This window comes from Acomys russatus, chromosome 14 (genome assembly GCF_903995435.1).
Source record: "Acomys russatus chromosome 14, mAcoRus1.1, whole genome shotgun sequence".
In the NCBI taxonomy this organism is placed as follows: Eukaryota; Metazoa; Chordata; class Mammalia; order Rodentia; family Muridae; genus Acomys; species Acomys russatus.
In genome coordinates this window covers 44760755-44782297 of record NC_067150.1, presented here as the reverse complement: position 1 = coordinate 44782297, position 21543 = coordinate 44760755, and the positions used below count along the sequence as shown (strand labels likewise).

Below are 21543 nucleotides of genomic sequence, written 5' to 3'. Positions count from 1 at the left end.
CCCCCCAGGGATGGTCTTCCGCTATCAAGGCCGCATCTCCTAAAGGTTCAATGACCTCCACAGACAGCGCCACCTACCGGGGACTAAGTGTTCAACTACGTGAGCCTATGGGGGACTGTGCTGCTTAGTTTTTTTTGTTTGTTTGTTTTTGTTTTTGATTTTGTTTTTTTGTCAACTTGATACAAGCCAGGGACTTCTGGGAAAAGGAAACCTCAACTAGGGAACGTGCCTCCATCAGATTAACCTGTAGGCAAGTCTGTGGGGCATTTCCTTGTTTTCTTGATTAATGATTGGTGTTGGTGGTGCGAGGGGTCAGGAAAGCGCAAGGGGAGGAAACGGGGCAGAAGGATTAGAACAAAGTATTGTTAGGTTCGGGGTGGAAGCCGAGAAAACTCACTTCAGAGAAGCTTAAAAATGAAAGCTTTGTAACATACCTAGCTAGCAAAGGTTCGTGCTAACTTGTGTTTACTTCGCTTGGGCTGGTGACCAAGCTATATTTAACAATGCTGTAATTAACAGAGTCGGTCTTGTTATCCGCATCTTACGGGGACACTCAGACATGGTTTGTTCTGGCTGGGCGTGGACTTGTCGGCTAAAATGAGGTGTATTAACTTTCCTAGATTTATGTTCTATGTGTGACACTTGCACGGTCTGTGCTTGATGCCTCAGCGCTTCCGGTGTGGAAGCCTATCTTTCCTATCTGATTTGAGACCACTGAGCCCCACAGGACAGCAGCTGCCACAGAGCGTGAGGTTAGGACAGGTGCTCAGTAACGTGATACAAACAGATTGAGACTGGAACCAGGAAAACATTTGTTCTAATGGACAATGTTCCCATCTAAGTATCAAAATGAGTGCCCACTCATTTTATGGCACACACATTTTATGTGTATATTCATTAACTTTACAAAAATAAAGATTCTTAATTAAAAAAAAATTTTTTTATTCATTCATTTTACATCTCAATAGTTATCCCATCCCTTGTATCCTCCCATTCTTCCCTCCCTCCCATTTTCCCCCTACTCCCCTCCCCTATGACTGTGACTGATGGGGACCTCCTCCCCCTGTATATGCTCATAGGGTATCAAGTCTCTTCTTGGTAGCCTGCTGTCCTTGCTCTGAGTGCCACCAGGCCTCCTCATCCAGGGGACGTGGTCAAATATGGGGCACCAGGGTTTGTGTGAAAGTCAGTCTCCACTCTCCACTCAGCTGTGGAGAATGTCCTGTCCATTGGCTAGATCTGGGTTGGGGTTCGGTGTTTACTGCACGTATTGTCCTTGGCTGGTGCCTTAATTTGAGCAGGGTATGTTACAAGAGTCTTGGGGGAAAATGCTAGTTTTTTTGTTAAGGATTCATGAAAGGTAAAACTGCCGCCACCAGATATGCTGCCAAACCAGACTTTTAGACAAGAGTGTCTGAAAGTGAAACTAGTTTGAGTGAACTCTGCCACTGCCTGAGAAGTTTGCTCCACCCTCCCCATGCACATTTCTGGCTCTGCAATCTGCAGTCCCACTGAGCGAAAAGTCAGCTGGTCTCTATCCTCAAGGATGGACTGCACCTCTGGAAGAATACTGGACAAGAAGTTTCTAACAGGCAAGATGTGAAACAATTCCAAGGAAAATAAAGAACACAGGAAACCAAGCTCTCAGCCTCGTGTGTGCGCACTGTCTTCCAGGCCCCGCTTTCCACTGTCTGGGCCAGGCTGGTACTGGTCCACACAAAAAAAAGATCAATGAAGGATTTTTTAAAATGATACGCTGTGATCATGCATGCTGGCTATTCCTTCATGCATAGGTGTGAATTAAGTAATAGCTACGTGAAATTACAGAAGTTACATTTATAATGCAAATGATTTACTTAGCAAAATTTAAAAGCCACATAAATTTTAAAAGAAAGCCCACATAATTTTTCAAATGTTATTTATCAGTGCATATTAATTTAATATGTTATGCATAATAATAGGTGTCATTGTGGCCATTATGGCATTTAAATATATGTATGTAATATAAAAAAAAAAAAAAAAAGAAAGCTTTATTTTTCTGAGCATGCTGGGAGGCAGCCAGTTCAAGGGTCTGAACAGCGCCTCCAAAGGAAGAGTGTACGTTTTTGAAAGGCTAGGAACACAAAGCGAGGGGGAGCGGGTGGGCTTTTGCATTGAGCAATCATATTTTGACACAAGGGGTTGAGGCAGGAAGTAAACAGGGGTGACTGGGCCTAACCACGTCACCTGGTTTCAGGATCTTCAACTCAGTTTTTGCAGTCAGATTCCCTCTTGGACTTTGGCCCTGAAGGTAGAGCCTCGGCCCTGTCAGTAAAATAGAGGTTGTTCCTGAGATGGCTCGACTCATACAGCTGTCTCTTAAGAGTATAGTGACACATATGTAGGGAAACACGATAATGAGACTCATTATTTTGTTAACTTTAAAAATTAGGTTTTTTTTTTTTAATAAAAAAAGATGATGTGAAACTTCCAAAAAAATTTCTACCCAATAGAGACAGAATGGCCACAACAGCAGTTTTATTTGAGTTATTTGTGAAGACATGATGGAGATGAAAGTTAGAGCAGGGGGGCTTAGAGGGTTAAGAGCACTGACTGCTCTTGCAGAGGACCCAGGTTCAGTTCCCATCACCCACATGGCAGCTCACTATTTGTAACTTCGGTACTAGGGGATTCCAACTCTCTTTTCTGGTCTCTTGGGCAGCAGGCATGCATGTGGGGTAGTAACATATATGAAGGCAAACACTCAAGACACACCAGGGTGCAAGTAGATATAGTCTTTCTTAAAACAAAGTACATGGCTTCCCATTTTTATTAAGAAAACTTGCTTTACAGGTTGCCAAGAAGAGACTTGATACCCTATGAGCATATACAGGGGGAGGTAATCCTCCTCAGGAACAGTCATAGGGGAGGGGAGTAATGGGAAAATGGGGGGGGGGGAAGAATGGGAGGATACAAGGGATGGGATAAACATTGAGATGTAACAAGAATAAATTAATAAAAAAGTAAAAAATTAAAAAAAAAAGAAAAAAACTAAATTGTTTTCATGTAAAATGCAATTTCTGTTACATAATAAGCAATAAAGATGCCAATCTGAAAAAAAAAAAGAGAAAACTTGCTTTATTTTTTAAAAGTATATAATAAAACCACATGAGGAAATACTAGACACAGGTTTTTAATATGGCATTGTGAAAAACATAAATATCCGGTTTTCCCCTTCTTATACCCCCTGAACATTTATGCTTTTACTATGTTGACATTTCTGTTTTATAATCTTGATTTATATCCATAGTTTTAAAACAATTTAGATATTATAAAAAGATATAAAGCAAAAAGCACAAATTCCCTTCTCTCTGCCCCCTTCTCCAACACTGGCAGTTTGTCCTTCAAACTCAACCACTTTATTTTTCTCTTTGGCAAAATGATTTCAGGTTATATGTCCTGTACCTTTGGTTCTTACTGAACACATCAGAGAAAGCGTTCATCACAACACAATTAAAACTGCTTTGTTCTTGTCAATGGTGGAACTCAATTCCTCAACTTGTCAGGATCTCTTCAGGCAATGCACTCACTATTGATGGGTAATGGCCACTTAGTGTTTGAAGCCACAGACACTGCTGATGGTTTCTTCAAATGAACACAATTATATCTTTACAGTCTTACAGCCCTCTCTTTTCAAAAGTCAGATTAAAACTTTTTCGTTGAAGTTAAAATATAATTATGTTGTTGTCCCCTTTCCTCTCTCCTGTCCCTTTCAGGTACTTCCCTTCTCTCTCTCTCTCCCTCTCTCTCCCTCTCTCTCTCTCTCTCTCTCTCTCAACTCATGGCTTCTGAAGCCAGATATATTTTTATAAAAATTTCAGTATTCAAAGCAGCTAATGGACTACATGGATAATAGGTGAGCAGGAAGGAGAGGAATCAGGGCTTAATAATTCAGTTGCTTTCACTAAGATTTGTTCAAGTTAATAGACCAAAAAGCCATGTAAAACTCATCTCAAAGGCTATGGCAGGTTAGGGAGACATGGGGTCCTCTAGATTTCTTGATATACTTGTCACAGTTGGGTGTGGAATGTCCCCTGCAGGCTCGTGTGTGAAGACTCTGCCTTCAGTGCAATGCTCCAAGGTGGGACTCTTTAAAATGAGCATCGTGGGGATCTGACAAGTCAACAGAAACTGCCCGATTTGTCTCCACTTGCTTTTAACTCCTAGAACTGTTCATCGCCAGAAGACATCAAATTAAAAAACTTAATCTGTCTATAACAAATTATCATTTGCTTTCAGGACCTGGGGTTAAAGAGGTAGAAACGAGGGCAGTAGCCTTTCTCCCCATACTCACTTTAATAAACCCTACTCTCTATGCACAATAAGTCAGACTCAGGTGCACCAGGGTGTGGTCTCAGGACAGCGCGTCCTTTATTTCATACCACACTGATAGGCTTTAAATAGGTAGTGGGATATTTGGCACGACACTACATTACTACTATCTAGTTAAAAATAAAAATTCTTGTGTTCCTGTTGGTCTCCAGGAGAACAGATGTGACCAAATGTATCTTTCAGATCAGGGGGTGCTTTCACTCTGGGGGTGGGTGTGGGCAGCTCTTGTGTTAGAGTGCATGTGGTCATGAACTGCATCTTGGGCTGATGATGCTCTGAAGAATTAGAAATGAATTTATGGTAGGAGAGCTAGATCCTGACCCTGTTCTCCAAGGTAGAGGCAAGTTCCAATGCCTTTATCTTAACGGCTTCAGTACTGTTTATCAGCCTACTGAAACAGAGGAGGCTCCATGGAGCCAGGAACCTGCCTCTGCCATTGGCCTATCAGTGAATCCCAGGATACAGAGACTTCCTGAAGCTGGCTGTAGCAGTTTTCAAGGACTCTTGGAAAGACAAAAACAATTAAAGATAACACTTTGTAAACTTATTTTTTTATATTCCTAGGATACGCGTGCTCACAGGATGCATATGACCAACAGCTGTCTGTCTTTAATAGATGTACAGCCCAGACAGGTTGTGAGTTGCCAGTGTAAGATACAATTTCCCTTTAATTCTGTTTAAAATCCCAGCAAAAACTTAGCTGAAGGAATCTTAATGATACGGCATGTTCCTCCACAGTCTCTATGCTACCTTAAACAGCCAGCAGCGTGGTCCTCAGTGAACCCCATCAGATCTTCCAAAAGGAGGCTGCCACCCGAAGCAAGAGGAGAAACTACACAGTGAGGAGAAAATAAAACCCTCCCCAGGCACTTTTCCCTCCATAATTGAATGTAAAAGCAATTGAAACTTACTGTTTAAATCTGTGATATAGAAACAAACCAGTAAATGTGGCGTTCACAGATCCCCAGCTGACTTACAAGCCTTTTTATCCAATATGGTGCTCACACAAACAGTTTTCACTCTAAATGAATATCCAAAGGTATTTGGTAATGCTGAAACTCACAATCTTCCTGGCTCAGCCTCCCAGGTGTAGATTGTGTGCTTGGCTTTTCTCTGCATTTCTTCTTTGTTCTGGCTTTTTGATACAATACAACTGGGTGCTCTGGGCTGGCCTGGAAGTCACCATATACCCCAGGTGGGCTTTGTGTTAACGGAATCCTCTTGCACACATCCAGAGTGCTGGGATTATAGGTGCGAGCCTCATCCACCAGGCCTGGTTTCTTTGTTTATTCACATTTTAGCATCTTTCACAAGTCTTAAAGATGCAGCCAGCATACAAAGGAGTGTGAAGCTGAGTCACCTTAAAGCTCTTCCCTCTCAGGCCTCTTCCTGTGGCACTGGCAAATGGATCCGCTATTATCCGGCTGGGAAACAAGTTCCATTCCATCACGTATCATGGGCTTGCTGGCCTGGCGCTCAGCATATTTCTGAAGTATGTTTGCAAGGAACAGAAGGTTAGTTCACGCTTCAGTCTGGCCCCACCTCCCACCCACCTCCACCTTCAACCATGATGTTTCAGGCCCAAACCAAAGGTCTGGCCCACTCTAATCTCATAGTTACATTTTAACTTTACTTACTATAAATGCAACAACATCTCATAGGCTGGCGGAGAAGCCTAATCTACACATCCGTGTAAATGGGATGACTCTAGAAAAGACAGACACCAAGCCAAATGCCCCTCCTTGAAACAAACGGGAGTCAATGCCTATCCTCCATTTCACTGAATAATTATGTTGTTGAATTTTCATATCAGCAGGCCAATATGATGTGCATCTCCAGGTGGAGTGTGCAGCTAGCCGCTTTGGTCCGTCCTGTAGGCCTGGAGTCATAACCATGGCAAGAGGCCCTGTGCAATGTTTTAACTCTGGCCAGAAATATCCCTATGTGCCAAGTCTTTCACTCCATTCATCAAGTGTCCACTTAGTTTTATATATTCCTAATACTGAGCTAATGCCAACAAAACAACAATACAGCTATGGGGGCCTGTTTAACATGTTAGAGGTAGAAACTCCTACCATTAAAATTAAACGTAGGGCTGGTAAGATGGCTTAGTGGGTAAAAGTGCCTGCTGCCCAGCTGTAAGAGCCTGGTTCAAGCTCTGGGACATACATGGTAGAAGGAGAGAAACAACTCCCATAAACTCTCGTCTCATCTCCATCCCATCAACTGTCCTCTCATCGTCATGGGCACCATGCTCCCGCTTCTCCCACCAAGCTCAAAACAAAATAAAACTAATCAAAGCTAAAAAAAAACAAAAACAAAAACAAAAAAACTAAAACTAAAGTAGTAGAGAGGATGGAACCCATCTAAGGATGGCAAGAAGGTGTGTGTGTGTGTGTGTGTGTGTGTGTGTGTGTGTGTGTGTGTGTGTGTGTATGTTTACACAATTTGCCTCTATTCCACCCGCAGACAAGGAAAGAACTTCTCTAAATACCAACCTTATAGACTCCAAGCCTCCATTTTTTAATAATACAGAATGAAGATTAATAGTGTGGGGGTGGCTGGGCTGTGGAGGTGGCTGGCCTGTGGTGGCACACGCCTGTAATCCCAGCACTCGGGAGGCAGAGGCAGGTGGCTCTCTGTGAGTTCAAGGCCAGCCTGGTCTACAGAGCTAGTTCTAACACAACCGGGGCCACACCTCAGAAAAACAACACACACACACACACACACACACACACACACACACACACACACAAAACACCACAAAATTAAAACAAAGTGTGGGGACTCCAGAGGAAGTCTTCCCACAAATCTCAGCTGAATCCAAATTCTTTCCACAATCTGCCCCTAGCCCCCTCCCCCCAGGAAGCATGGTACAAAGTGTTCAATCCACACATGTGGTCTAAGGAGCCCTGACCCATCAGGATGGCCACTCTGAGCTGACCTGTAGCACTCTGTAATAGTAGCAGTAAAGCCTGGACGGCTGGAGCAGGCCTCTAGCAGTTGACTGCCCTTCTTTCGCAATCTTCTTTGCTTCTTCATCATTTTCCTAAAAGGTAAAAAAATAAAAATAAAAATTACTGCTGCATCCCACAAAGAAAGCCAAGTGCAAGTGTGTGACGGGTGTGTGTGTGTGTGTGTGTAAACATAAGCAGCATGGGAGACGCTGACCACAATGGGCTATAACTTACAAAGGAGGCTGTGGGAATAAAGTTAGGAGATGTCAGTCAAAGAACAAAGACACAGCTGTGTGGACCTGATCCCACAGCTCTCTTCAGTGAGTGCTTCCCTTGCTATCCGTGGAGACAGCCCGGGGTCCCTCATCTGCCAGCATTGCCCTCTCTGCCTAAGAACACAACGAATCAACTTCCGTGTGAAAATGTCTCTTAAAAGATGGAGCCAGGTGTGGTGGTACATGCCTGTAATCCCAGCACTCGGGAGGCAGAGGCACGCGGATCTCTGTGAGTTCAAGGCCAGCCTGGTCTACAAAGTGAGTCCAGGACAGCCAAGGCTACACAGAGAAATGCTGTCTTAACAAGCCAAGGGGGAAAATGTTTTGGGGCTGGGGAGAAGGCTTGGCAGTTAAGTGTGAGCATTGCCCTCGCAGAGGACCGGCATCTACCCTGGTGGTTCTCCACCTCAGCTCCAAAGGAGCTCTGGCCTTTAAGGGCATCTTTTCTCAAGTGCACACAGACTGCTATACTGACAAATGTGTAAAATTAAAATAATAAAAATGTGTTTTTCATAAAGCTTCACTTAAATATGCAGTCAGTGGCAAAAAGAAAATGTTACCAAGTGGTAGCCACAAGGGACTATAACGTTGTAATACAAAGTTATTCACTTTTTAGTAATCACAGGCTGTAGAGCCAGGAACAGCTAATGCTCCTAATTATTGTCATGGAAAATGTTTATCCTGTGGATATAATGATAGGAAATTGTGGCAATTGTAGATCTTAGGAAAAGCTAGAACAATTATTCTGATCCATTATTTCCATAAACAAATATTACTTCTTAAAACTTAAAGAGTGGAAAAATAGTATAATGGAGGGATATATTTTTATAGCTTCATAATAGACCCCAATAGTTTTTAATGTTATTCCTTTAAAAAAAAAATAAAGGAATCCCTGTTCTATGGGGAACGTGTTCTTGGGATGCCATGTGGCCTATGTTGGGTAAGGACTTGTGGGGGGAGGGGGTGAGTCCTACATGAAGGAGACTGTCCTAGCTGCCTGAAATGTTCTCTTTACACACACAGCCTTTCAACTCTGGCCTTTTCCATCTGCAATTTGTATTTTGTGTGTTCTTGTCCTGCACATGTAATCTACATACAACACTGGACTTCAAATCCAACCTTCAACAGTGTTGACAGAGGGAATACAAAGCGATTCTGAGGTCCTTTCTCTCTCTCTCATATGTGTACATACGTGTATCTACATGTGGGTTTGTGCAGAGTGCAGCGACAGAAGCCAGAAGAGGCCATCCACAGTTACAGGTCACTGTGAGCTGCCTAGTGCTAGGAGCCAAACCGAAATCCTTCGCAAGAGCAGCAAGTACTTAACCACTGAGCCATCTCTCCAAGCCCTGATGTCTGCTCTTCGGCTATTTAAAGGGAAAACATTTTCCAGAAAATCACGCCTCCTTTGATTTGATTTCATTCTGATGCACCAGGTCCTGATGGAGCACAGGTTCCCATATTAATGACTTTGTTATTGCCCAAGGAAAAAAAAGCTGCATGGAACATACCTTGGCCCATTTCACTTTCTCCAGTAAATCACTGAGGTTTCTCTTAATAGGAATGTAGTGTTTCCAAGGCCTGAGCGCCACATAGAAATGCTCATAATATGGCGAATCCTGCTTCAGAACCAGGCTGTCCCCCAGCATGAGGTATGGATACCTGTATGCAGCCACAGTTCCATCCACATTCACCTGGTACTTGTACTAGAAAATTAGAAGAAAAAAAAATCTCATAAAGCCATTTGCTTTACTTCTGTTTCTCAGCAGTATTTCAAAATTAAATACAGAGATTATTTTCCATTTTCCAGAATCTGTGTTTGCATTTAATTTCTCTTTTATTTTCTCTTTGTATAAAAACGATAACCAGCCTTTAACAGCTCCCTTACAGGAAATTTTAGGATAGGAATGAGAGCCTGTTTTAATTTCATCTGAGAAGCAGAGAGTCTAGACTTCTGTAACCAAAGCAGCCATTAAAACTATTGTCAAAGTTCTAAAATGTTATATTCTGAAGGGAGAGTAATTATCAATCTGCATATATAAACCATGGCTTTTGTTCCTTATATTAAACCCACAAAACAGAAAGGTACTGTCTCTATTCAGCAGTTTATAGGCTGGTAAACTAGAGTTTACATCTTACCAGCCTGTAAACTGTAGGTAAGACTGCTCAGTGAGTAGAGAAGCTTGCCACCAAACCAGATGGCCCAGGTTCAAGCCCCAGGAGCCACATGGTAAAGGGAAAGAACCAACTCTGGTAAATTGTCATCTGACTTATACACTACACACACACACACACACACACACACACACACACACACGAGAGAGAGAGAGAGAGAGAGAGAGAGAGAGAGAGAGAGAGAGAGAGAGAGAGGGAGAGAGAGAGAGAGGGAGAGGGAGAGAGAGAGAAGACGAGGAGGAGGAGGAGGAGAGGGAAGGGGAGGGGTAACAAAAATAGTTGACAGAAACCTGGAGAAGTAGTCATTTTGTTGGCATATATTGGACTAGTGAGTTTTGATTTTCATTTCAAAAGCATTTTCAAAGGCTTGAAATTTAATTTAATTATAATATGAAGTTTTTAACAAGTGAGAAAATTGGTATCCAGAGAAATTTACAAATCTACATTCTGAATGCAAATTCACTTTTTTTTTTTTAATCATAAAATCCCTGAGATGAAGATGATCCATTTCAAGATAGGTGACTCCCTTCCTTCCTCCTTCTCTTCCGTTCCCCTCCCCCTCTCTTTTTTTTGGTTCAGTGCCGGAGATCAAATCTAAGCCTCACATAAGCAACAGAGGCCCTCTGCACTGGGCTATACGCTAACCTTCTAATAAGTCCTTAAATAATCAACACCATGTGTTTCCTAGGCAGTTTGATGTGGGTCTCATAAGGCTCTAAAGAAGTGAGGGGCACATGCATGTGTGTGTGTGCGTGCATCACACACACACACAGACGAGTGCACGCGCCCACACGCACATGCACACACACGTACACATGCACACCTTATCACATATATACACGCATGTACAAACTCACATACACATACATACACAAATCAATACAAAAAGAAAGGAAAGGAACATGTCAGGAATCACAGGACTCCAGAGCCACGAAGAGATGAGGGGCCACAGGCAGCGGAGGAGGGACAATAGGCAGGACCCCAACTCCAGCTCCAGCTCCTATTTTGCATACATAAAAACGAACACGCTTTTAAATTCTACCAGACACACCTGAGATCACGTCACGTAAAAGACACTTATCTTCCCAGCTTATTAAATCAAAGGGGAAAAACCACAACAAATACATTCAGACTTCATGTTAACTCTTATATTAAGCATTAAATATAGTTTTACGTTATTTGGCAAACAAAATTAACAGAGACAGAACTGCCAGAGCTCTGTAGTTCCCTCGGTTGGACAGGAAAGTCTGAGAGTGAAGTTCGCTCACAAACCGAGGCAACCTGCTGAGCCACCTGTTCCGGGGACTCTGGACACAGTTAATCACTTCATAGCCATAGGAAGACTCATACCTTAAAGAAATCAAAGAAACCCATCAACTTGGCTTTTCCAAGCTCTTTTTCTTTCTCTTGGAAAAAGAAATATCCTGTAATTCCTGCATCTAGCAGCTGTGGGTTCTCTTTGGACAGCTGTACCAACTGCAGCCTCTCTTCCCGGCTATCTCTACCTCGGAAGAAAGCTTTCTCTGTTTTATTGATCCAGGAAGGCCCTAGAAGTTTGAGGCCATAAAAAATTATGATTAAGAATCTGAAATCATATGACAGTATAATGACCTTCATTCCACCATTGCCATTTAAAATGCTGATGCTTTTCCCGAGCTCACGTTTGTAACATAAACACTGTTTCCAAAACACCTGGGGCTAAGTCCCCATTTCCCAGAGATGCTTTCTGAGGCCATTCTGTCTGCCCCACGCCCTCCCATTTACCTGCCAACGACAGCTCACACCGCCTGTTCACTATCAGACCAAGCTCAAGGCAAACAGAGGTTCCTTGTTTGTCCCACTGCAAAGGCCATAGCTTCTTCCATCTTTCATGTTTCACAAGTCGCACATGAGTTAGGCTCTTGTTCTTATATGACGTCAGCAGAAAATTGCATAACCAAGTAACTCCAACAGATTTTTAGCCCGTATTTTCCCTTTATTTTAATTTTATGTGTACGTGTATTTCATGTACGCCTGTGTACTGTGTGCATGAAGTGCCTGCAGAGGCCAGAGGAAGGAGTCAGATCTCCTTGGACTGGAGTTAACAGACTGTCATGAGTCACCAAGTGGGTGTTGGGAATCGAACCTGAGTCCTCTGGAGAAGCAGTGAGTGCTCTTGCTCACTTGACCATCTCTCCAGCTCAGCTCCTCATAGTTTTAAATACAGGGAAGTCATTGTTCTTTGATGCTATTAAGTACAGTATACAGTTCACTACTCGCACATGTGAGATGGGATCTCGCTATACATCCCTGGCTGGCCTGCTACTTGCTATGCAGCCCAGATGGATCTCTAACTAATGACAATCCTCCTGCCTCAGGCTTTCAAGTGCTAGGATTACAGACATGAAGCTATATCTTCTCTTTTGTAGAGGAGAAATGTCTTAGAGAAATTAATTCCAATCTCTTACAAAACATCAGAAATTCACTGTTATTGAATTGGAAGTAGGCCAACTTTTATTTCATATTGTCTTCATCTTTTATTATCTCTTCTCATCTTTAGGTATTTTTCACAAATTGCTGATCTTGTCCCCCCCCCCCCCCAGTGACATTAAAGAGAAATAGAGGCTGAAAAGGACAAAGTTTTTTGCAGCCCAGCGAGTTTCCAAAAAGGGGTACTGTATCAAAATGAAAGGAATCCTAAAAAGAGAGAAGAGACTCCAATTTTAAAAGTCTCAAGGAGTGCAGAAAAATGAAAGAATCCTTACAAACTGTCAGAGGATGGGGTCCTGATGCCTCATGATCACAATCCTCTTGTGTTTTTCAGAACCTGCTCTCATTTCATCCAGTAATAAAAAGAGCCTGAGTCAGAGTTAAGTGACAAGTTTACCAAATATACATATTATTTAACTATCTTTAATTTTTGCTGTACCTTTTCAGATAGTATAACCAAGTGGCGATTTGAAAAGATGTTTACAAATGATTAAACTCAGAGGGGATGCCATGACTATAAGCTTGGGTATTACTACCCCGAAGTATGTGTTTTTAATTTTCAAATTATTCTCTTTCAGCCTTAGGGTGCTTTCTCCTGCTTTGTCAATGCTGGGAATGGAGTCTGAATCCTTGTACATGCTGGGCAAGCAGTTTTCTTAGTTAGAAGTGAGGATCACTAACCACGTGCATTTATTCTTCCTGATTAAACACTCCCCTCCCCCTTTTCAACCCTAAGATCTCCCCTAGAGAATCTCCCTTAACTTACCTGTATTCCCCTGAACAGAGAGGAGATCGTTTGTGACTCCCCTCATTGCCTCAAGTGTGGAGTGGGTGACGTCATACGTTGGAAGGATAATGTCTCTTGAATCCAAGGAGCCACACCAGGAAATGATAGGTATAGGGCCAGGGGTGTCATTGACCTTTCGATGCTCCAAGGGCCAATCTCCAAGGTTAATATAGAATTCTAAATCTGGGAGGATGACCTACAAAAAGAAAAGCACAAACATTAGTGCTGGGAGGGAATCAAATGCCTCAGTCTCTTGGCTGTGCGTGCATGTGTGTGTACACATGTGTGTGTGTGTGTGTACCTGTGGGTGGAGGACACGGGTCAGTCTTTGGTGGTTTTTCTCAAGAGTCATCTACCTTGTCTTGTTTTGTTGGTGGTGGTGGTGGTTGGTTTTTGTTTTTGCTTGTTTTGTTTATTATTTGAGACATGGTTTCTCACTGGCCGGAAAGAATTCCTTACATGGTCTATGGAGGTTAAGCAGTTAAGCTCTGAGCCTTAGGGACCCCAGTTGTCTCTGTTTCCTCAGCAACGGGATGAGACGCACATGCCATCACGACGGGCCTCTTTTCACATGGGCCCTGAGGACTGGACTCAGGTCCTATCACTTTACCCACTGAGCCGTCTCCCTAACTGGGCATTCTGCAGCACTCATGATCTAGGCGACCACTGAAAACACCACCGGGATAAGGGAGAAGAAAGCGTCCTGCTCGCTGTCTGTTAGAAGGCCCTCGGTGAGGGTACCATATGACAGACTCACTTAACTGGAAGTTGGCTACCTCTCTCTCTCCAGAGGGGACATTTAAAATGTAAGGTTACAGAAGTGGGCACACACAGAGAAGTGTGGCTGTGTGGCTTTGGAAACCCTCACCAGCTTGCCTATACATTAGTCTGCAGTGAGACCTAAGCTCCTGCCCTCTGTCACTTCTAGACTCCTCCACCCCGTTTCCAATCCCACGACTGGTGCTCAGCTGAGGTCCTTGCTATCTCTGGCTTGGAATGCTGCACCAATGTCCTTACTAGGCACTCTGACTCTACCCTCCTCCAGCGTGACCTGTTTCCTATACAGCTGCCCAAGTCTCTACACCCGACATTAAAGCCATGGCTAAGCTTGCCAGAACCTCTAGACCATGGAACCAGACTTATGCTCCGTCCTGGCATCCAGAGCCTCGCTCTCATGAACCTGAGTGCTGGGGTCACAGGCAAGAGCCACAGCCCAGCTTAATGTAAGTCTTCCAGGAAACAGCCATCTGCACAAGTAGGAGACTTTATGCACATTTTCTGACACATTTCTGAACCTTGAAATCTACTCTCAATTGTCTGTATAGTTCTAAGTATGTAACTGTTGCAACAACAACAACGAAATTAAGTGATAGTACCTTCTGGAACCAGTTCGTTCATCTTCATACCTTTCTTGCCAGTGACAGCAAAATTTCATCCGAAAACATTTTGAAGTCTGTGTATTTCCCCAAAGACTTGCGGTAGACGTGGTTATTGAGAATTGTGTAATGAACCACGGCACCCCGCTCGTCCCCAAATCTTTTGGGGACTTCCTTCAGCATCTGCTGGAGATTAATGCTGGGAAAGGAAGCAAAATCCTGCTCGATCTGTGGTTCCTTGGCTGGACAAGACAGAGTTTTCTGCCAGACTCGAGGATCCTCTTCCGGGCAGTCACAGTGCTCGTGATACACGGGTCCTGAGGAGGTGACACACACACACACACAATGCCACCCCGAGTTAACAAACCCCATGATATAAGCAGATGTGAGTGCTGGCTGATCTGAAAACTACTGACAGGGGCAGATCTATCTGAGGGCAGTTAGCGATGGAGGAATTGCTTCAGCGTCACTTCCGTCCCCATTCAAGGCACCTTGGATCCACTGAGCGGCACATGCTCCCTTCCAAACTAACATCCGGTCAGTCACTTGGGTGATACTTTTGCTTCTAGTGAGGTATAAGCAACTAATATAAAACAACTTCACGTTCGCACGGAAAGGGAGCGCTTCTTGGCTTCCAGAATTTCAAATGTAGAAATAGTTAAGTCTTTGAGAAAGGAGGGCCTTTCCCTCAAAGTCCCTGCGGCTCCCTTGGCTGGCACATCTCAGAGGGAAAGAGCACCCCAAAGAGGTCTGTCAGTGTAGCTCTAGGCGGGCAGAGGACTGCAGAGCTTGTTCTGAAGACACGCTTAGAAAGCAACGAGTACAAAGCTAACACGATTTCCAGACAGATCCATATTTCTTTTAATATAAAGTTAAATCATCTTGATGCTCCATGTATGACCTTTGGAAGCAGAGTCTCATTGTAGCCCAGGCTAGCCCTGACCCTCCTGCCTCTACCTGCTTAGAGCTGTGATGACATCATTAGGCCTCGTTCTCATGAAGATTTCTATTTCAGACCAAGACCAATAAGAGGCACCGGCTTATTCCTTCACTTGACGCTGATGAACAGAACCCGACGTGACTTACGGACTCACAATTTTCAGACCATGGGCATGAGGCAACAAAGTACAGCGAATCCTGGCGGTGGACACTGGCAAGGTAAGCTTCACAGGTCACACAACCTGCTGCTTAATGTAGCTCAGAAAGAGGGTGTGTGTAGAGGTGGGCAGCCTCCCTGAGTGGAGGAAGAGCTGAGGGTTCAGGGAGAGCAAAGCAACAGAGCTTGAAGGGTGAGAACTAACCATGGAAAGGCCTAGAACCATGCAGCCCAGCCTATGATCAGGGTATCTGTGAGGGGAAACCACCCAGTGCAGGGGAGAAGGATTCAGAATGACACGGGAGGCCAGGGTATAGCGCTCCCATAGGGCAGGCCGGGGTACAGTGCCCCCATAGGGCAGGCCAGGGTACAGCGCCCCCATAGGGCAGGCCAGGGTACAGCGCTCCCATAGGGCAGGCCGGGGTACAGCGGCCCCATAGGGCTGAGGAAGGGGCCTGCTTCAGCCAGGCTGAAACGTCTCTTCATTCTGGGACTTGGGGAGTGCACGGCTCAGCTGTGGAGAATAATTAGCCCTCGATTAAATGTGGCTCAATTTCTTCTAACTGTAAAAACATAACTAGAGAGGATTAAATTATATCCAATCAACTCTGCCACATCCCAGAGATACAGCTTAGGGAAATTAAAAATGGCATCAAGAGATTAAAAAAACAAAAAACAAACAACAACAACAAAAGAAAACAAAACAAAAAAAACCCTATAGGGTATCAATAACAACTTGGCATTGCAGGAGAGAGGATGAACAGACTTAAAGATAAAGTGATGGGAATAATGCAAAATGAAACAGAAAAGGATTTTTTTTCAAATGTTTGTTTATTTTATGTGTGTGTTTTATCTGGTGTGTATGTGCACTACATGCATGCCTGGTACTCAGAGGTCAGAAGAGGGCACTGGGTCCCTGCAAGTGGAGTTACAGACGGTCGTGAGCCCCCATGTACATGATGCTGGGGACTGGACCCGGGTCCTCTGCAAGAGCACCAAGTGCTCTGCAAACCCAGAAAATGATAATTTTTTAAAGTGCCAAAAATGAAACAAAACCTGAGCTTTCAGGGAGTACATATACAATGTTTACTCTGCCCGATCTGACTGCAGGGTCATTACAGCCTTCTAAAAAGCGTGGGTCCTACGTAGGCCTAGGGTCAGGTGACTAACAACACTTACCTTTCAAAATATAGGGAGACTGAGCCACATGCTCGCCGCCATAAAGGACGTCTATCTTGAGGCCTTCATGGACAGTCTCGTGCATCCTGTATCTCACCAAAAATGTTCCATCATTTCTGTCCAAAGGTTTAGGGACATAAATACGGACTGACTCCCTAGGTGACAGGGATTTTATCACTACTTTGAACTGTGTTTGACCTGTAAGCAAAAGAAATACAAATAACATTGCCATTTCCTGACTGTTAGGTCTCAGCGATTAGACAGGTATCTTAGGAGAGACATTCCTTGGCCCCGCAAGTCTTCATGGTAAACCACATTCCTTTCAGCCTGGAAGATCTCTGCGCCCAGCCACTATGTCTGGCCCGTCCTTACTGACTTAACATGGGATTCGCCAGCCACTCAATAACGACGACGCAGGATGAAAACAATTAGTTCATTGATGAAAGTAACAGTTCGCCTACTTGGTCTTTTTTCCTCTGAATAACATTCGAGCTCAGGCAGTTAGTAGAACACACTCTAAAGATAATGTCCCTGTGGTAATTCAGCTCTCTTCCTGTAAAACACACACACGCTATTTAACGCCATTTAAGTATCTAGTAACCCTCATGTCTGAGGAAATGTCTCCTTTTTATTGAACTTGTTCTGTACATAATACATATTGGCCACTCTCACCCTTCCCCGCCCCCCAACCCCCTCCCGCCCTTGTCTACAGATCTCATTTTAGCATCCACGTGTGTTTACTTTGCTTATGACCCCACTGGGTCCACCCAGGCTGTTCGTGTGACCATCTCTTTGGGGCTATTATCCTCGGAGCCCACTAGGCTCAGCAGTGGCTTTTATACAGCAGTTGCTCAACAGAAGATGGCCCTCTCTCTCCCTCTCCCAGAACCTAATAGTTTGGAACGGAGGGGCAAGGGCCCCATACGGCCCTCCCCGCTCTGTGACTGTTGACAGGGCCAATCTTGTGTGGGTCTAGTGCAGTAACCACAGTTAGGAGCTCATGATGACAAAGGCTGAGTCTAGAGCAGCGGTTCTCAACCTGTGGGCAGTGACCACTTGCTGAGGGGAGGAAGGTAGAACAATCCTTTTATAGGGTCACATATCAGATACCCCGAATTTCAGATTTGCGTTAGGATTCATAACAGTAGCAAAATCACAGTTGTGAAGTAGCAATGAAAATAATTTTATGGTTGGCCAGCTCCCGCACAGCCAGCATGGCTCTGGCAAGCCTTGCCCTTCTCCCCCCATGTCCCCTGCCTTGCTAAGAACCATTAGAGTGCATTCCTAAAGCTGGCCACCAAGGGCTAGTCCCTTATTTGGCCATTTCTCTTCCCCTTAGTTCTCTGTCTTCTGTCTTTGTCTCTTATTCTCTGCCCTCTGTGCCTCTGGGACAACTAAATCTCTTTTGTGCTGAGAACTTGGTCCTGGGATCCTGGGCGGATACTTTTTCCTCTCAGTGACCGTTCAGGAAGTGTATCAAAGTTCTCTGGAGTTACAGGGAAAGCACTGACCCCACATTACCAACTAGAGTGTCCCATAAGGCCGAAGTGCTTTCCGCCCTAGGCCTATGTAACCCTCCAAACACGCCTGACTTCCCGCCATGGACACTCCAGAATCCACTCATGCGCTGCAACTTTTTTTTTTTTTCTTAAGATCTTTTTTTCTCACTACAGAAACACTGTGATGTGTTGGGGCTGGAGAGATGGCTCCGTGGCTTAGGGTGCTTCCTACGCCTCCAGAGGTCACATGTCCGGCTCCTAGCAACTGTATCAGGCAGCTCACAAGTGCCTAGAACTCCAGCTACGGCAGACACAGTGCCCCCTTCTGGTCTCTGTGGGCACCTGCACACAAGTGGCACACACACAAACATACACGTATCCGTAAAAGTATAAATAAAATAAAACAATCTTTGCAGAAAATTTGAAAATTTTAGTTGGGGTTAAAAACTCCTTGCTCTCTTGCTGTGACCACAGGAGTGCATGTCTGGGTCCGTCTATTTATTACAGAACTGGAGAGAACTAAGTTACATTTTGCATCTGAACCGCGTCCCACAGGCTCCTGTTCTGAACACTTGGTCCTCATGCTCTCTGCTTTTCCACGTGCTTTTTTTCTGCAACCCTGTCCAGAAAAGCCTCTCAGCCTCTAAGCTCCTACTCCGGAAAGCTTCCCAGACTCCCCCTGGGCTTGGCGGCAGTTTTTCAATATTTACACCACACTGCACATAACCCATTGTAAGCAACTGCGCTGTGACCGAATAGGTCAGCTGCTAATTACCTGTTTACTCAGTAGAGTCTAAGTTTTCAGATAGGCAGACATTGCCATGTTCTTTTTACTCCAGGATTACCAAATACACAGTGACCTCCGAGTACATGAAATTCTCATTTGCACCGTGGAGGAGGTCCTGGCTTACTGCTGTCTCTTTTGCAGGCAAAACAGGACGCCAGTTGGGAGCAGCCTTAAATTTAGACACAAATGAGCAAATCCTGACTGGCAACAACTTGAAACCAGCTGGGCAAGTCTAGAGAAGCAGTCAGATGTGGGAGGAGGACCCAGTGGGGATTCAGGACCAGCCCCTCCCTAGACCGATTCTACTAACCCGCCTGAGTCCAGCGGCCTGCGAGGCGGGCCTAGCAGCGCCAAGGTGCTGAGTGGGTTGCTGAGTCAGGGAGGAAGACACTCCATGCAGGCCAGGAAGGACCATTTGCATCACGTGATCGCACCACCACGCTCCGTAGGGCACCAGAGGCGCCAGTTACTCTACTTACCCTTTTACATAGGTCATTGCGCGCGACGTGTGCCTAGTCTTTCGAGTTAGACAGTCAGTCACCCAACGGACCTAGGTGGTGTCTCCCGCCCCCGTGGGTGTCAGGGAGGAGGGCAGGGACGCCGATGGGAGGGGAGAGAGGGCGACACCCGCAATGGGGACATGGCCATGCGTGGGGACGGTCCCGGGCGCTGACCTGGCGGCGAGCTAGTGAGGTTCCGGCCGTCCGAGTCCACCGACTGCAGGAAGAAGTAACGCACAGGGAGGACGGCGGCGGCCTGCAGCCCCGGGCCCCACACCAGGCTCCGCGGTGCGCTCACTCGCGCCCCGGCCCCCGTGGCCACCAACAGGGCGAGCTGCAGGCGCAGCAGCAGGGCCTGCCGGATGCGGTGCATGGTCGCGGGCTCTTCTCTCAGCTGGCCAGGGAGGGGCCGGAGCGCCGGGCCCGGGGGATACCCGGGGGCGGGCCTCTGCCTAGAGCCAACCCCCTACATCCACAGGGTGTGCACTGAGCCCAGGCCTCAGGCCCGCCAAACCTCCACTAGTTGCTTGACTTCGTGGGAAGTTTAGAGAAAGGCAGGGTTTGTTTGTTTTTAAGTCGATTATTATTATTGTTGTTGTTGTTGTTGTTTTCCTTTTGAGAAGGAAGTCTCCCTAGGTGTCTCAGGCTAGATTTGAACTGATAGCAATCCTTCTGCCCCAGCCTCCTCCAGTACAGGGAAATTAAAGGTGTGCAAGCCAAGCCACCTTGGCCTGTAGAGAAACCTATTTTTAATTAATTAATTGATTGAGACGAGGCTCTCACTACGTAGCTCCTACTGCCCAGGCACTCTGTATACATGGGCAGGCCTCTAACTAACTCACTGTTCTCCCCCTGCACTGTCTCCCAAGTGCTGGGAACAAAGGCGTGCACTACCACGCCAAGCCTGAAAAACAAAAAACAAAAAACAAAAAACAAAACAAAACAAAACAAAACAAAAAAAAAACCGGGTTTTAAACGTTACCAACTCCGGTTTGGGATGTGACTTACAGGTAACTGCCTACCTAGCGTGCGCAAGGCCCAAGGTTTGGTCCCTAGAACCACAAGTAGAACACGAGGATTGGCCTCCCTATGAGGAACTTCACTGGTCTCGGTTCACACAGGCTTGCCTGTTTCACTTATTTTGTGCTTGGCAGTCTCCCTCACTGGGGTTCCCGGAGTATGGTTCCCTTTCTGTGTCCCTTCTCTTTTAAACCATAGTTTCTGGTGCAGGCCATTTGGGCAGCCGAAGGCAGGGTCTGGGGCTTGCCTTGAGCTGTGTGGGCAAGCTTCTCCTCAGAATTGGGCACCTTTCCCTTCCTGTCCACTTTGGGAAGGTAGGACAGGTCGCATGGGAAGAGCCAGAACCATCTCCCCTCCTGCCTCAGTGGGTTCAATTTTGCTAGTTAGTTTTTCTTCTTTTTATCTGCATAGTGTGAAAATCTTAGGGACTAATGACCATCCTGCGGCTCAGAAGTCTGGAAGAGCTCATCCTACAGAAAGACAAAGGGCTTCTGGCCCCTCCTGGGAGACCTCAACCCAGAGCATGTGGGAACCAGGTCCTGAACTGCCCTCTGCCTTTCCCGGGCTCAATGAGCCCCAGATCACCAACCCAGTTACCAGCCCTGGGTTAGGGCAGAGTGACCAGTGGGAAGAAAGCACCAGGATGCCCATGTGCACTGCACAGCGCCCAGGTCTCGGGTTAGCCTGCATTCTACCACTGGAGCTTATAGGCAGCCCTTTTTATAGAATAGCGGCACCTTGAGGAACTGGTCCTAAGTCACGTGTAAGCTGCAGGGCAGCAGTGGTGCATTGCTTAGTGAGACTTCCACGCATTCTTTTGTTTCCTGGGCTGCCCACTCTGCTCCAGTTAGCACTTACAAATAAATAAATTATGCGCGCGCACGCGCGCGCGCGCACACACACACACACACACAACCTATGCAGAACACATTTTGTTCACACTGCCAAAATTGAACTTGAATTTTCTTTTCCCAGGTAAGTGAGCTGGGGGTTATCTGGTTCTGGGCAACAATGAAATAAGGTCTAGGACATTATATAACATTTGAAGTGAC

At 45.4% G+C, this 21543-nt stretch overlaps 1 protein-coding gene across 2 annotated transcripts; it reads right to left on the bottom strand.

The window, feature by feature from the left end:
* Positions 1-5406: 5406 nt before the first annotated feature.
* On the bottom strand, positions 5407-19871 carry Poglut3 (protein O-glucosyltransferase 3). 2 transcript variants are annotated; one of them, XM_051156451.1, is made up of 8 exons: positions 19646-19871; positions 16686-16883; positions 14441-14727; positions 13014-13230; positions 11129-11325; positions 9115-9309; positions 7316-7420; positions 5407-5858 (listed from the first exon to the last, which is right to left on the bottom strand). In XM_051156451.1, the coding sequence occupies exons 1-8, from the start codon at positions 19842-19844 to the stop codon at positions 5733-5735; spliced, it is 1524 nt and encodes a 507-aa protein (XP_051012408.1). In that variant the 5' UTR covers positions 19845-19871; the 3' UTR covers positions 5407-5732. The 2 variants fall into 2 exon arrangements, with proteins under 2 accessions (XP_051012408.1, XP_051012409.1); XM_051156452.1 differs by lacking the exon at positions 19646-19871 and adding an exon at positions 19451-19633.
* Positions 19872-21543: the final 1672 nt, after the last annotated feature.

Excerpts from the sequence above, each read along its gene's own strand:
- Poglut3 (XM_051156451.1), bottom strand. The coding sequence starts at position 19,844 with ATGCACCGCATCCGGCAGGCCCTGCTGCTGCGCCTGCAGCTCGCCCTG. Across the intron at positions 13,231-14,440 it reads TGCTGTCACTGGCAAGAAAG|GTCATCCTCCCAGATTTAGA; the intron begins GTATGAAGATGA and ends TTCTTTTTGTAG. Across the intron at positions 9,310-11,128 it reads GTTTCTTTGATTTCTTTAAG|TACAAGTACCAGGTGAATGT; the intron begins GTATGAGTCTTC and ends CTAATTTTCTAG.